At 40.5% G+C, this 16,742-nt stretch overlaps 1 protein-coding gene across 3 annotated transcripts in view; it reads right to left on the bottom strand.

Moving 5' to 3' along the window:
- The window catches only part of FBN1 (fibrillin 1), a 153,187-nt gene that overhangs the window by 2,492 nt on the left and 133,953 nt on the right, over nt 1–16,742 (bottom strand). For 2 of the 3 annotated variants that reach the window (XM_075764366.1, XM_075764365.1), the window contains exons 51-65: nt 15,310–15,459; nt 13,512–13,577; nt 12,663–12,779; nt 12,183–12,302; nt 10,403–10,525; nt 9,847–9,978; nt 9,110–9,235; nt 8,354–8,560; nt 7,627–7,752; nt 7,286–7,408; nt 6,248–6,364; nt 5,680–5,808; nt 5,079–5,198; nt 1,431–1,662; nt 206–380 (exon numbers count right to left, since the gene is read on the bottom strand). In XM_075764366.1, the coding sequence (XP_075620481.1) occupies nt 206–380; nt 1,431–1,662; nt 5,079–5,198; nt 5,680–5,808; nt 6,248–6,364; nt 7,286–7,408; nt 7,627–7,752; nt 8,354–8,560; nt 9,110–9,235; nt 9,847–9,978; nt 10,403–10,525; nt 12,183–12,302; nt 12,663–12,779; nt 13,512–13,577; nt 15,310–15,459 (2,063 nt within the window). The remainder of the gene's footprint in view (nt 1–205; nt 381–1,430; nt 1,663–5,078; nt 5,199–5,679; nt 5,809–6,247; nt 6,365–7,285; nt 7,409–7,626; nt 7,753–8,353; nt 8,561–9,109; nt 9,236–9,846; nt 9,979–10,402; nt 10,526–12,182; nt 12,303–12,662; nt 12,780–13,511; nt 13,578–15,309; nt 15,460–16,742) is intronic. The other variant, XM_075764367.1, reaches the window with a different exon arrangement.

A 16,742-nucleotide genomic window follows, 5' to 3' on the forward strand; every position in this document is an offset into this window, starting at 1 on the left:
CAGGGGCTTCAGAGTATGGTCCTTGCCTAATGAGATTGAACAACTTCAGAAAGCCCACACACACATTACTTGAGATCCAAACCAGCTCTTTGGTCTACTTTGGGGTGTACATTTTTCCTGTGGGATTGTCTCTTGGCACACCTCCTTCTGAGATCGGCTTTCACAAGACAACTGTAAACCCTTTCCCCCAAAAAGGGTCAATTACCTCCGCTTCATTTGCGGTTTCATTAGTGCTTCTGCGCTTCCTTCCTCTCTTGGGATAGCCATTGATTTTACATTCATAACAAGCTTCTGGAGAGAGGGAGTTGTCATCTACTTCTCCACTGAGTGAAAGCTCTTGTCCTTGACCTTTGCCTAGCCCCACTCCTGAAACACAGTGTCTGAGGAAGGAAGAAATTAAAAATTAATTCCAGTGAGACATAGATCTTATCAAAAGCTGAATTTGGGGGACTGTGAATACAAATAATAAAGCAATTATGTTGCACTCATTTCCTAGGGAAAATTTCTGCTGAAGTTAACAGGCAAAATTCTCACTGAATCACAATGCAGCTACCTCTGATTGTAAGAACCTGGCTCCACAAGGCTTTGCCTAAGAGAGACCTGCCAATATTTAGCAGTTTTAAAAACACAGGCTTAAGCTCTGAGAAGTTGTTAGTAATTTCTGTTATCCAACCTGGGACACATTAAAAGAGTCCAATTTTCAGAAATTGTTGAAAAAACTGAAAAGCGAGGTCTTTCATAATATATCCCAAAGCTTTTAGTCACTTCTAAAGTTTAAGCCACAATCTTTCTGCTTTCTATTTGAGTTGCTTGGCCCTACATGATGCACAGCCCTAACACTCCCACTTGGGGCAAGTGAAAATTGGTTTTCTTGGTAAAGCAGATACTTATTAAAAAAATTATTTATTTGGAACTCAGACGAATATGGAACATACAAAAACATAAGAGCATACAGAATTGTTATTCCACCCAGTGGGTGAACCCACTGGTATAATATCATTTGTCTTTGGAGCTGGTGGGGGGTGATGTGGGGTTTTTTGTTGTTTTTTTTAAAAGGAGATAAGTGATACCCCACAAATCACAGTGAGAGGTGTGAGCTCCCAAGTAGCAAGCTCAGAGGACTTGGCTAGCTGCTGGGGTGTGCAGGCGACAGCAGTAGCTTAAAAGAGATGATTGAACCTGTTATCCCTGACCAAATTTCATTAACCATTAAAACCACATTGCTCCCTTCCCTTGGTTACCTTTTCCCTCCCACATTTCCAAAATCAGCAGGCACATCCAACTCTTGAGCACCCACCTCCACAATCCTATCCCTCTTTCGTTGGTGACAACCCCCCCACCCCCGTCCTGGTTCTGCTGCTCCACGCTACAAAGAAAGGAGCGGATTATGTCCCCTTTATGTCTGTTAGTTTAAAATGAGAATCCCTTACCCTTGTCCTATTCTGAAGTAACCAGGTGGACATCCGCAGACATAGCCACCTTCAGTATTTGAACAACCATAACTGCATGGGGCTTGTGCAGAACCGCATTCATTGATATCTTGGCAACCTCCACTAAACTGTTCATACTGAAATCCGGTAGGGCACATACATTTATAGCTTCCCAAAGTATTGTGGCAAGATGCTCCTCCACAAATGTGTGCACTGAGACATTCATTTTCATCTGGAAAAGAAGCAGAACATACCACATCATTAACTTTTACTCTCAGGTGTAGTCCAACCTACCCCTTCAGACAGGTCGTGCTTGACTGTTGCTAAACAGGGTGTCACATCAGAGGGACAGAAACGGAGAACAGGGCTCGGCCTCACCCTTGGCTAGGGCAGTGGGTGCTAGGAGATGACTACAACCATACAACAGAGCAACATTCGGGCTACTCTACAGAAGATGTTTCATGCCACGTCAGCTCATGCACTGCAGAGCAGAGAAGCAGAGGAGGCAACTGGTTTTTTTGTTCCAGAAACAACTGAGAAGAATAAAACTTTGTACAGCCAACAATCTGGTCCAGTAATCCCCTGTCCATAACGCTATTCAACATTAAAGGAAAAAGAGTGAGGAATCAAGCTCTGACACCTTTCCAGGCACTGAAAATCCCTCCCTACACACTCACATTTAAATACGAGGTACAGGTAAGGTACAGGAACAAGTAGTAAAGAAAAAATAAAAGCAGCTGTAGATACAAAAGACTGCCACATTCTGAGCCAGCCCTTTTCCAAACTTCACTGTAGGAGTTCGAGGTCAGTTCAGGCTTGTTTACTGTAAATGGCTAGGTTTCTAATGTAGCTGGTCTGATTTTTTTTGCCCGATGTGGCAAATCGCTTTGAAATGTTCTGAATGCTATTGTTCCCCTTTTTCTGTGATAAAGCAACTGCATATGTGCATTGCGTGTGTGTGCACACGTGTAAGAAATGCCATCTGGACACTGTATGCATAAAATGTAAAGCACAGAGCAGCATCTCTGACCTAAGCACCCAGGCTACGGGAAAATAAATTCTAATTCAGAGCATTATTGTCTTTTTCCAAACAATGTGGCTGTTTGTTCTTTGTTTAAAAGCAATGCCTTTGCTTCTTGCAGCCTGATTTACGGCATGGTGCACTACAGAATTGCCTGGGCAGGGGATGCAGTCACACACAGCACAAGACATGGGAGGAACCAAAGCATTCTTCAGTGATTATCTAAATATGTGTTGCAGCAACATCAAAAGTCCCTAAACACTTCATCAAATAAGCTAAAAAAGACACAAACTGTTTGCAGAGTTGGGATTGCCAAAGAACATGAAGAAATTGTCACGGAAAAACCTATTACGTGGATTCTTCCCCTGTGGTACACCCAGGAGATCTAGATAAGTATCTTAAGCATATGCAGTTACAGACATTACAATGTGAACATGTGGAGACCACAAGGTATTAAAACCTGGGGCTGAATTCTGTGTTGCTGAAGCCTGTAGCAGTTTTGCCATTAACTTAGGTATGACAAATATTGAAACGTTGCTCTAACACAACAATTATGTCAACATCAGAAATACACATTTGGGCCACAGAGAGTTACTGCACCAAGAGGAAATACACTTACTTCACCTCGCTCCACAGAGGCAAGAGTGTGAACACTAGTGAGGTTAGTTCCCATATTTTGGGTGATTGTAGGAAGAAAAAATATGAAGAAAAGTGAAAAAAAGTTAAGGAAGCCTTGTACTCTGCGTGAGCTGTGTTGTCAGGCACCAGCCTTGCTCTCCTGTGTTCTGTCGTAATCAGCTACAGCAGGAAAGAGAGATGCCATGAGGACACAGGAAACCAAGTCTCCTTCCTTGCAGTTTTGGGTTTCTGCCGGGACTGCCCCATGTCTGAGAAGGTGGAAGTACTAGCTGAGTCCCCAGCTGTGGCTCTCAGTGTAGTTTTCCCTGGTGAAACTTCTGGTGATCAGTATTTGTGGTGCCGAGGCTGAAGCCTTTCTTTCAGTGGGGGAAATACCCGTGCTTGTGCATTTTGAAACCGATGTTCCCTGTATAAAATCTAAATAGTAGTCAATGGGCTCAAAAGCTGGAATAACAGTGTACACCTGGCTTGGAAATACACTTGCTTAAATGCTATCACCCAGGAAGACCTGGGAACAGCCAAGATGTTTCACAAAACTGAGAGTTGCACTTTTTCAGATTCCAGAATGTCCTCAAGCAGCCAGACCTGGCAGTGCTGTTTTGGTGGGGTTTTTTTGGTTTTGGTTTTTTTTTTACTCTCCTGCAGATTTCTAATTTATTAATTCTAATTTAACTCTAAGCACTGCTAGTTTAATTAATATTCAAAACCACCATGTGCTTGTGCTCCCTCCTTGTCCTCCAGTGTGTTACAGGCATAGAGTACTGGAGCACAAGCAAGCAAATGTCACAGCAAGGACTGCATAAAATGTCAGGAGGTTTGGTAAGCATAATTAAAAGCAGAGACCTCCCTAGAGCACCACACTGATAACAACCAAAGGCATTTTTATGTTTCTGAAAGCAAAGCAAGCCAAAGAGTTATGAAGCCCTTTGTTCTCAAAAGAGGTCATCAAACACATCTCTGGGTATCCACATAAGACTAGCTTGTATGAAGCCCATTAAATGTGACTAAAAATGCACATAACTGACACTACAGAAAAAATGATTCATGTTTCTCTTGTTTGAATATGCTACATGCTGCACTGCTGAAATGTACAGAGACTTTTCCCATGACTTCTGCAGAGAACCCAGTTCTATCTGCTCAAGTCATATCCAGCATCAATGCTCTGCACATTGCAGAGCAGAGACTTGGGACGGAACAAAGTTTAGATAGGGAAGAACTAAGCATGTTAATTCACCAGTGTATTTACTTCTTAACATAAATAAAGAGCACTAGCATTTGTTATTTATAACCAGAATTGTCCTGTAAGCACTTGTCATAAACTGTATCCCAAAGATGCTTCCTTTCAGCTTTGGGATACAGTTTATGACAAGTGCTTACAGGAGATTTATCCCAAAGCTGCAAGGAAGCATCTTTGGACAGATAGCCCAGCTTTACTCAAATATGACAAATGGTTAATTCTGTACAGAGAAGAGGCTTAAACACAGCAGCCTTCCTGTAGGTGGTGTAAGAATGATAAAAGCACAGATCAAGTAGGATTTTAATAGAATCTTAGATGCTTTGGGCCAGAAGTTTAATTTTACAATTTAACAATCCAAACTTGTGGTTCTGCGTCTGCCAGGTGTAACCCACCATCAGCTCTCAGACAGGACCTGTGTCTGCGCAGAGACTGTTGCATGGCTGAGTAATGACTTCCTTTGTTCAGACCACAAAATACATGAGTTACACAAATTCCCTCAAAGTCTATACAGCTTCTAGCACCCTCAAGGATAATTTTGTGCTTAAACACTTGTTGAACCAGGACATTGGCTACTGGGTGCTTCATATCCACTCTGTCTTTCACAGGAGCGCGCACTTGTAATGAAACTCCTGAACTTATTAAATTATAATCAGAAAAAGAAAATATGGAAGGCTGCACCATTTCCCTTCCCTTCTTGCTGCTAACAAAGGTAACATGCATTTTAATGTAGAAATTTAAAAAAGTGACTTGCCAACACATTGGTTCCATTGGTAATGCTGGAGATATCCTTGTGGGCAGCTACACCTGTATCCTCCAATTATATTTTGGCAGCCATGCTGACACCGGTGGTTTCCATCACATTCATCAACATCTAAAAAGGTGAGACATACTCTGAGTTTTAGGAGAGAAGCTCAAATTATGCTATATTTGAAAAGTATGTAACAAATAATCATATATATTCAAATATCATATACAGAGAGGTATATTTCAGGATCTTCCGAAAACCTGCCCAGTGCTGGGAGACCACTTTGGGCCTTTCAGGTTTGGATTTCTGGCTCCACAGCAAGTAATTTAGTGCTGAAAACCACTTACCATGCTTCAACTAAAACATTCCAGGCTAAATTGATGTCTCCTCAGAAAACATCTGTTCAGCTCTTTAGCATCCTGCAGTGTATCTATCTACTCAGGCCCATGGAGAGAAATACTGCCTTGTTGCTACATTTCCATACCCAACTCCCCTTCAATCTACGCATGCTTACTCCATAGGTCCCTCCTTGGATGACAGTATGGCTGAGAGAAGATGAAGAAAAGCGAGAGAAGGCCAAATTAAATGCACTGTGTGTTGTACCTACCTTCACAGCTAAGCCCAGTTTGATCGAGCGAGAAGCCACGTTGACACTCACAAACAAAACTTCCTGGTGTATTCTGGCAAATGCCCTTTGCCCCACATAGATTGATTTCAGTAGCACACTCGTTATTATCTGAAAGAAAACGAAGCCTCAGCGTTACTTTTTATTCCTTGTTGTGAAGATGATCATTTAGCAATGCTAACAATGAACAGTTTGGGACAAGAGGTAAAGAAACCTCTCTAATGTAGGTCCTGCAATGAACTACAAGAACAGATATAACTATTTTTTTGCTCAATGGGTAAGAAAGGGTAAGGCAAGAATTACAAATGGGTGTTTTTACTGCCTGATTATTGCAAGTGCAAAATTCAAAGACATAGATTATGAAAACAAAGGAAGGTAGGAAGGACGGCCTCGTTGCATCTTCTGCTCTGGTGGGACTGGGATCAGAATCTGGCCTATGTTTCCATTTGGTTTCTCAGGAAGTCCATTTCACCTCCTTGCTACTTTGCTTCTGGAATATAAGAGTCAGCAATAAGTCCCAAATCTGTGTTTACATTCCCACATCACTTACCAATGCAGGCTGTATGGTGCTGAGTGAATCCAGGAGGACATTTACAAGTGAAACCCCCAATAGTGTTGACACAAAGGAACTGGCAGTTATGCTGCTTTGTTGCACATTCATCAAGATCTAAAAAACCCAAGAAAACATCTTTCACTTAAATTCCCTATGGAGGATCTGACAGTTCAGCTGGACTTAAAGAGAAGCGATAGCAAATACATAACGTGTCAAATAAAGCCTTTTGAATCTACGTCTCACTTTCCACGCTGGCTTCCTCTCACATGAAGCCTCACATGTAACGGATGGGACTTTGGACGTACACTAGCGCCCATGCTAACGCTGGATTACAGACCCCACTCTCGTCTGTCAGAAAGATGCTGTTATGTAATAAGTGTTTGCTCTCAGTGCAGTCAATAAATGGGAAGCCACCATCTTCATGAGAAGCAGTGGGACACTGCAAAATGGTATTGCACTGAAGCATGCTATTACTCCAAAAGAAATATTTAAATGCTAATTGCAAAGTACACTGTCACTTCCCATGCCAAATTTAGAATTGCTGCTCTAACTTGCACGGTTTTAGTCAGATCTTTGCTACCAAGATACATAAATAAATTAAATTATAATGAACATTTCAAAATTTCTCCTGCACTGCTGATCCTTATTCAGCATGCTGCAGAGGTGGTAGGTTAAAACTCCGTCAATGCTGGACAATGCACTACAAACCATGCTCAGTTTTGCATCCACTAAGATACATTTATCACTGAAAAATACGGCTTAAACCGACATGTTTACCAAAATAAGACCAATCATATATACTATTGGTTACAAAGTCTTTTAAGATCAGCTGCCATCAGCCTGCAAAAATTTCTGTGGACCTACTGTTCATCCAGATCATCAAAGAACTAATTGAAACACCAGCTCCATCCTCTGCAGGCCACTTCCACTGTCTTTAGTGGAAATATTCAGATTTACATCATTTATATGTCCTTGGATTGGTATTTGCCTGTGAAACACAGAGTTTCTGCAGTAAATTCTTTTCTTGATTTTTACCTTTGCAGCTTCTCCCATCTTCTTGCAGGATGTACCCTTTTGGACATGAACACTGGAAGCTCCCCTCTGTGTTTTTGCAGATGAAATTGCAAGGTTTGGGGGACTCATTACATTCATTCAGATCTAGAAGAAGCAAAACCAGATACCTAAGTGCTGATAACCAAGATTTGTGATAATGTTTTTCAAAATGCTCAGGAGACATCAGAAGGAAATCAAAATCCGCAAAGCATTCTAACAAATGACATTTTCTTTTCTCATTTTTCAAAATCTTTTTTATTTCCTTCTTCAAGTTGACTCTTAGTAATAAACTTTATATATGTACACAATAATGAAAAACCTACCTATGCAAAGAGTGCCAGTTATATCTGTAGTATAGCCAAGGTTGCAATGACAACGATAAGATCCCCTCTCATTGATGCATTCCCCATTACGGCAGACATCATGAATAACCTTGCACTCATCAATATCTGCAATTAAATGAGGGTTAGTTCACAATGGAACAAGAATGAATTTTATACAGCTTCAATAGATTCTTCTGACCTGACATGAAAAAAACCCACATCCTACATAAAATAAAAAAAATTACATAAATTAATGAAATATTGCACTGATTAAGGAGAAATATTAAGTGGAAAAATACGGAATGAAGCATTAATGCAATTTGCAATTTCAAATGCAATGAACAAGCCTTAAGTGGAAGTGAACAACCGGAGCTGATCATATATTAGCCTCCATAAATCAAACATCACTTTGCTTTCATGTACACAAATAGCTCTTAATCTGTACCTACAACACACTCAAATGTGAGAGTGCAAATTCCCATTTGAGTGCATGTCAGTCAACCAGCGTGCAAAATAAGTATCTGCCAAGTTGGGATAGATGCCTTTGGCTACACACCCTCCTCCCAAAGGACTGTACTCTTTCAACATGAAAACTCTCAGAAAATTTCGACTGATGGCCAAAATATTTAGGACCTCACAGTGTTCAAATATGCAAAAAGAAAGAGTTTATAATTTATCGCTGAATTTGACATTGTGTTAAGAGGGCCTTTAATAGAAAAGTCAGTACCTGCTCCATTAGACATGTATCCTCGGCCATGAGGGCAAAGCTTCTTGAAGGCCACGGTGCCTGGGAAGGGGCAGACCTCGCAGTTTTGCCCCCAGCCTCGGCCACCATCACAGCAGCATTCAGACTTGGTGACAGAGTTCCTGTTGCTTGATCCGATTTGACACATACTTTGTAAGACTTCAGTGAAGCAGTAGCCCTCCCTGTTGTCTGGAAGACAAATTATGCATCACAGAGAATCCTAATGGTGACGACCTCCAGAGGGTCATGATATATCAGGAATTTAGTCAGAAATATAAAAGAAAGGGCATACTTCACCCCGGGACTGTGGAACTGAGAGTGAAAGACTACCAGCAGTAAGAAAGAGAGCATGATGTCTAAGGGAAACAAAGACGACAGGAAATTTAGCAAAAGGTGCAAGACAACTTACGCTTATAAAAATACATGTTTCTGTTTGAACCCAGAGAAGGAGGACTGGCTGAAAATCAGGACCAAAAAAAAGGCAGAGCAATTCCCAGCTGACTGAAACCACCAAACAGTCAGCATTCATAGCGAGTCAACCCAATCGGACTGACTGAAGCAGGCATATGCTTAGCATGAAGAATGAACTTGCAGGAGGGCACCTACTTACTAAGGCCCCTTCTCTAAGGCATGTAAATTCAAGAGCATGCTTACTGACTAAACATTTCTAAGTTTAAGTTCAACCACAGTTTCTGTTATCAAAGTGATAGTTCATTAGGGTGTTAATGCGCGACTTACCAAGGCATTCGTTCTGGGTGTCACTGACAGTGAATCCCTCATTGCATTCACATCTGTAACTTCCCACTGTGTTTACACAACGGCCATTCTCACAGATCCCAGGCTTGGTCTGACATTCATTCTCATCTGTGTTTTTTAAATGATATGACAAAAATCAAGTCCATTAAGTGGATTAATGCAGGTTAGAGAAGTTTGTGTGGAGTTCTTAAGCTGTGCATTCTGCCTGGTTAAACTTGCTTCTTTTTTTTTGTTTTAAGTAAAAAGTCTCTTTCATTCACTTTTCAGAGGAAAGACGACCATCTAGCTCACAGTATCATACAATTTGTTACTACGTTTTCTCTACAACATATTCCTCAATGGTTTTCAAAATTTTTCGTAGTTATAGCTGTACTTCCGAATGCCATCCAAAGTTTAAAACCAATTCAGATCTGCTCTCATTCATGCTAACAGAGAGTAACAAGCTTAAAGCAATGGGCTCAATTCTCTGCTTTCTTCACTCAGAGCAATTCAGCAGCAGCAGTACCAACTGACTGTAAAGACAGCCACATCCAGATTGCTGCCCACGTGTGCGCACACCTGAACAGCAAAACAAAGCGTGTATAGCACTGGTATATCCATTGTGCAGGTAGTTGTGTAATTCTTCCTCCAAGTTCCTTAACACTTCGTTAAATCCAAAATTTTCAGCTCCGCTGAGGAACTGTGTGTTTCAAGAGCTTCAACACTTCAGTGTCACTTACCTATACAGCCTTCCCCATCTGGCCTGCGCTGATAACCTGGTCCACAAATACACATATAGGTGCCAATTAGGTTTTTGCACTCCATCTGTTTTGAGTCACAGTCATGAATTCCTTCTTCACACTCATTCTGATCTAAAACACAAGGTTTAGACTTCATTATATAGAGAGACGATCCTGGAAATTCACAATAGTAAATTCTGACTTTGGAATTTCAGCAGTAATCAAACTACTTATACTTTTATTGTGCTAAACTAACGATAAGACAGACTAGCCTAGAGCAAATTGATTTCTCCCAAATGCCCATTCTCAGGGTAAGACAAAACCGTATCATCTGATATGACCTCACTTTATGCAGACATCTAAGTTTATGGGCAGGACAGGGCTAATACAATCAACTGCATAATGCAAACCATTGAATTTCATCCCAAATTCTTTCTGACTCAGTTACTTCCTGGGATTAAAACTCTGGCCCAACAGTGCAGTGAGTCAGAGCCCTACCCCTGCAGGAACTTGAAATCATTATCTCATAACAGTGAGAGTCTGGTAGGAGCTTTACCTCTGCACATTCTCCGGTCCTCTCGCAGAACGTACCCCGCGGGGCACTTGCATTCATAGGATCCAAAAGTGTTCACACAGCGGAAAGCACAGAGCAGAGGGTTCTGAATGCACTCGTTGACATCTGGATTTGGAGTGACAAAGACCATGGGGGAAGTGAAACATGTTTTTGTAAAACTCAGGAGACTTGAGTGCACAGGTTTGAGGTATGGGCAATACCACAGATCCAGTTTACTGAGGGCTACATTTTAATAGTTGGGGACCTATGATTCTACTCATTATGGATTTCTGTATAGGAGCAGGTACCAGACATGCCAGGATGTTTGCACAGCTACCTGAAGTTTCAGTATCTTCAACGGCAAGCAGCCAGTGGAAATAATTTCCAGATACGTGCTGCCAAAATACTGTCTGAGTTAAAACTATATCTTTTCCACATATAGGCTCAGTTTTTATGACTGGTTATTTTTAAATTCTAGATGCACTAATTCAGCTTCTTTGTACACTGAATTCCATAAAACAATATCCTTACTAGAAACATTAGTTTGAAGTGCATTTACGTACACTCTAGACTACTTGAGTAATTACTGCTATATAATGATGTTTGTGCACTCTGCTAACTCTCCTCTGCAATTTGAGCTTTCATCCAAACTCCACAGGGAATTGAATGAAGCTCTAACAGTATATAAAATTAATGCAAGCTGATGCAAAAATAGAAGCATTCTTTTGTATGGGCTTGCAAACAAATAGATTGTGGCAGATAATTTAAGAACAGTTGTGTCAGGTCAGAAGAGAGTGTCAGAATGTCCTAGGACATTCTCCTCTCTCTGGTTGTAACAGGACGAGAAGAGTATTAAAAAACCCCACACCACGTATGCAGAGATCTTTCCCCTGATACAGCCTCTCAGTTTAAGGACTTCCACAGCCAAGAGCCACAACCAAACTATCAAGCTTAATTTCCAGTGATGGATTCCCACATAATTTTGTACAATATCTTTCTGCGTCAATTTATACTTGTGGCTTCACTAATATTCTGCAGCAAAGAGTTCCACAACTTCAGTAAGTACTATGCATATAAAAATGTTTGCTTTGGTTTGTCTAACATGTTCCCTCTATTTTTGGTACCTTTGCCACTTGTGGCTTTATAAATTTAAATCAGGTACCTCTTCAAATGCATTATCCACACTGAAAAATTCTAGTCTAATTCATTTTCTGTATGTCCCTTCTATAACTCCGATCTCCCTTACTCCTCCGTTCTTTGTGCACTTTCAAATTTTTATTTTTGAAATGAGAGACCAAAGCATGAAAAATATTCATCATAGGGATACCAGGATAATTGTCTAGTAATGTATTTATATTTTCTGTTTTGTGCCCTGTTTCTTCCCTAACAAAGCCAAGCAGCCCATTTCCTATTTTCATCGTCCACAGTGACTCTCTAAACTCAAGGGTCATCTAGAAGGTAAGCAAAAACCACACACACAATAAGCAGCATTTCTGGGGACTGTTCTGAAGAGACCATACCGCAACATGCTGCTCCCCAGGCAGTCCCTTAGCAGCTACTACCTGAAAGCCTGTTCACCCAACCTCCAGTTAGAAAAAGGTACCACAGTTCAAGGTGGATAGAGGAAGGAGGAACTTATTTTTCTGTTTCAGATAAAGATCATTGTTCCAAATGTCTATATTTTTCTTTTTAAGCTGCTTTACTCGCCACAATTGTTTCCAAAATCAGGAAACTGTTTCAGCACACAACTACAATGACAGTCCTTTACACATGGGAGTCTCACCTTCGCAGGTCATCATCGGTCCAGGCTCAAATCCCTCAACACAGGTGCATTCAAAACCTCCCACCACATTCCTGCAAGTTCCATTTCCACACGGGTTTCCAACAGCACATTCATCAGTATCTGCAAACAGTTAAATCAAGGGAAGAATACATGGTTATACTCAAGTAAAAAGGTATAAAACCTTTGTTGTTTATGTACAATCAAAAAAATACAAAAATACAAAATCCAAGAACTCACTTAAGTTATTGAATTAGAGTCACAGAGTCCTAGCGTAATTTGGGAAGAGATTATCTGGGCCAAATACTCAGACAGAGCAGGACCAACTTGAGCAGATTGCTCAGGCTCTGCCCCTCAGGTTTTAAGCACCAGCAGGGATGGAGACTCCACAACAGTAGAATAATATAACCCCACTACTCCTTAATGCCATACTTTGCATTTCAGGAGATTCTTTAAAACGGAAGATGAAACAGCTATACTTACCCACACATTGAGCTCCTTGTAGGATGTAACCATACGGACATTCACAGCGGAAAGATCCATCTGTGTTGATACACTGCCCGAATTTACAGTTATCTGGATCAAGGCACTCATCCACATCTTAACCAGAAATACAAATAACACAGTAAGTGCAATTGACTTCATGTGCTTTTAGACTTCTCTCAAAGATTAAGCGTTGTTCTGGTGAGAAATATTCCTGAGATCACAAAAAATTAGCAATATTTGAATTTTGATATATTAGGATGAGGGCACAGAATTTGTCTTGCAGGTCAGCTTTCAGAATGCAGAAAAACTGATTCTAAATGTCAGATAAAAAATATCTCCAACTAGGGCTACAGGGAGAGGAGTAGATATGAAAAGCAGTAGTCATCCAGCACTCCTTAAATGAAAACTTTTGCCAATAAGGCTGAAGTACTGTTTGTCTTGGGAGAGAACAGAATGTACTGAAGGAATCTGGGAAACTGTGGTTTGCACTTCTGGAGGATTAAAACCATTTACTGTAAACAGGCTAAATATATTGTATAAGAAAAGACAGGTATGCTATGTGATCCATTCTTTAGATCTTACATAAGTTTCCTAGCAAGTCTCCTCAGCATAAATTAAAAAGCCAAATATGCTACTCCAAAAGAAGTTTAATTTCTGATATATGAGTATTTGAGCTCAAATTTAAAATCGGTATAAATAATTGAAAAAAAAATATGCATAGTTTCCACAATTCATGGCTTTTGGAAATAGCTGCAGAGGTGTTATTCTCAACTGAAAGGGAGAATGGCTTATGGGTAGAAAATGGCATACTGATGCAACTGCACATCGTGCAGTTCAGGCACTTACCCAGTCTTGCGTCACCAGGTCCAACAAGAATGCCAATTCCAAATGGACAAATCTGTCTGAATGCCTCTGTAAAAAAAAAAAATAAAAAAAAAAAATCAAGCCATATGTTAAATTCTATCTTGGCGATCAGCGCTACCCAAGTAGCTACACAAGTAACCACTGATACCAATTCATCCTCCTCATGTTCAGATCCAGAAACATATGCTCACTTTACATTTCATCTGATCTCCTGTAGACAGATGGACACAGGACTGTTATTCAAATCATCTCAAGATGCTGCTGAGCATATTCTCTATTAACCATGCTAGGAACATCACAGAACCCTCGACAATATTTCCCTTTTTTTTTTTTTTTTTTGCAAATTCAGTAGGCTACAAAGAGGTTTAGAGTGCAGCAGTACAATACAATCATAGACATCACAAGTGTTACGCCTTCTTTAGCTCAAATACATTAGCTGATCTTTGCTGAGGTTGAACACAATAGAACTAAATGTAGATGCACACCCGCACTGAAAGCAGCAATGTGCCTTGCACACTGCTAGGCTCTGAGAGGGAAACTCAGCCCTGTGCAGCTGGACAGCACACAACCTGCCTGTTGCTCAAGCCTTCAGGAGACTCAGGTGGCACATGTGCTTGAGCTTACCAGCCTGCATTCAGAGAGCAAATGATGGAGAATATGCATGAGACAACAACTGAGTATTTTTTTAAAAAATGAAACAATTTCACTGTCCATGACATGCCAAGACATACATTTCCTAGACTCAGATATCTTAAAGCTATTTCTTTTTTAAAAGATGAGAAAAATGGCCTTGATATCATCCTTTGAGAACAGTTTGGACTGTGAAAAATAAATGTGCTGACACTTCAAGGAAATGCTGCAATGTATACCATGCTTTTCCAACTGACTTTGGTTCAAATGCTCCAGGGCAACAGAATGAAACATGCACAGGCAATAAGCACAGGAGGAATATTGCAACTGGCACATCTGATTCTCTCTCCTTCCCTTGGCTTTTGTGAGGATTGTCTGCAAAACATCTACATGACTTATTAATGAAATTAACTGTATTAATGTATTGCTGAAACCAGTAATGCTGTTAACCACATTTGTCAGCATGAATTAAAGTCTGTTCAACAAGTTGCACCATGGCAGTACAAAGGCCTGTTGACTTGCTTGATGCCTAGTTACTCAGTCTTGCAAAGGATACTAAAGGAAAGTGTTTCTTTAGCAATAGTTCAGGGAGGCTTTCCTTCATCGAGGCCTGTGTTTTGTCATTCCCTGTTATTTTTGCAAGTCATTCATATTGATAAGATTGCAAATTTAGATTTTTTTTAATAACAAAATGTAGTCACAAAATGTAACAAGGTGATTCAGCTGTGGATCTAGTTTGACTATTTTGGGTTTTTTTAAAATAAATTTCATGTTTATGGCACCCCTTCTTGTACTTATTTACAATTAGATGACTTCGATTTGTGTCTTGCAGGTATTTTCACTCAGAGCCTATCAAGGACCTACTACTTTCTGCTTTCAGTATGTGATACCTCCAGAGCAAAATCATACTGAGCATCTAATCATACGAAGAAACTTAGACGCAAACAAGAAATATGCTTGAGACTGGACTATACAAGGAATATGGGTTTTGAGACTGCAATGGCATCTACTTTACAGAAAGCAATGACAATTGTTAGGGTTAAACACAGCTGGAAAATTATTTTTCCTAATTCCTTCTTATAAGAATCCCAATCTTCTTTCAGTCCTGAGAGGCTATCATGACAGTAAGATAACCTAGTCGGTAACGCACCGTCTGCTTCCTCTGGGCAGAGCTCACAGGGATCTCCCCATCCCTGTCCCTTCAAGGCACAGCAACACTCTTGTTTGGAGTGGTTTCGGGACTTCGGCACAGAACATTTTCCATCTTCAAATTTCGTAAAGCAGTAACTGACTCTCAGATCTGCATAGAGAAAAACTTGTTATGAGCAGTTAGGGTTACTTTGGCACAGTTTTCACTTAAAGATGTTAATCACAAAATTGCAGGAGGTCCCCCACAACAAAACACCCAACTTCCACCTTAGTCTATCAAGAAGGACCGTTACTGTCTCTGACTGGGGAAGATCTGAAGAGGGAGGTGAGCTCTCTACTGCAGTAAAGGAAAGCTAGGGGACAGAGTGTCCTACTTCAGTCATGGAAAAGGTCCAGCAAAGGTGGAAGGGCTGTACTCCCCTCTTACCCTCACTCCTCTTTGTAAAAACTGAATATTGGCTTCATTTATTTATATTCCATTATTAGTAAGAATCACTTGAGTCAAGAGATTTTAATCAATTTGCAATGATAATATTGTGTAGTGTTAAAATGAGAAGCAATTTTCAATAGCACTTTCCTTCCTCATTCTTCCCTGAGGTACACACAAAGAAAACTGGCCCAGTGGCCCTACATTTTACTCCCTTAAGCTGGGTAACCAGAATGCTGGAGCAGATTTGAGATCACAGACCACAAGCATCCAGCAGGCAGAGAGCTGGCAGCAACCTGCATTGGCAGGGGGACAGCAACAGGGCAGTTGTGGAAGCAGCTGCTCATCCAGTTTTCCGGCTGCAGCATCAATGCTGGACAATGTCCAGATTTTACAAAAGTCCTAGGTAATGGGAAGTTTTAAACAAAACTTTGTTCGGCCTGAGATACTTGAAAAAGCCAGTCTTCTTCAGGGGATAGGGAGAAGCACACTTCAAGTTCATACACACAAGTGTGCATTTTCTTCTGACACTCTGTGTGAAACAGTGGTCTGTTTTCATAAAAAAGAAGATTAGGCTGCATTCTTTTGTATGATTTTGTTTCTTGCTTGTGGGTTTTTTTTTTTCTTTCCTTACCTGAAGAGAACAATACCCTCGGACTGAAGAAATCTCATTTATATAAGCTACAAAAGCACAGTTTAAACAGCCGCACTGCTTTCTTGAAGCTGAGTGAAGTAACTGTGCCAAACTGCATGGTGGTTTGGAGACTTGGATGAACATTTACTGCAGGTTGGATTCATTTTTACCAAAACCACAGTTTCATTTAGCCCACTGTGAAGTGAAGAACTCACTATGGTGTCAACAAGCATCACTGTTCTGTGCCAAGCACAACTACAGAGGTCCTTATAAAGGTCTTACTCATCAGTGGTTCCCACTGTGCACACTGTGTATAGGACATTTAATGATGTATCTATTTAATAATTTCCAAAGTCTTTAAAATAACTCATTC

Source organism: Balearica regulorum, chromosome 12 (assembly GCF_011004875.1).
Source record: "Balearica regulorum gibbericeps isolate bBalReg1 chromosome 12, bBalReg1.pri, whole genome shotgun sequence".
Lineage (NCBI taxonomy): Eukaryota > Metazoa > Chordata > Aves > Gruiformes > Gruidae > Balearica > Balearica regulorum.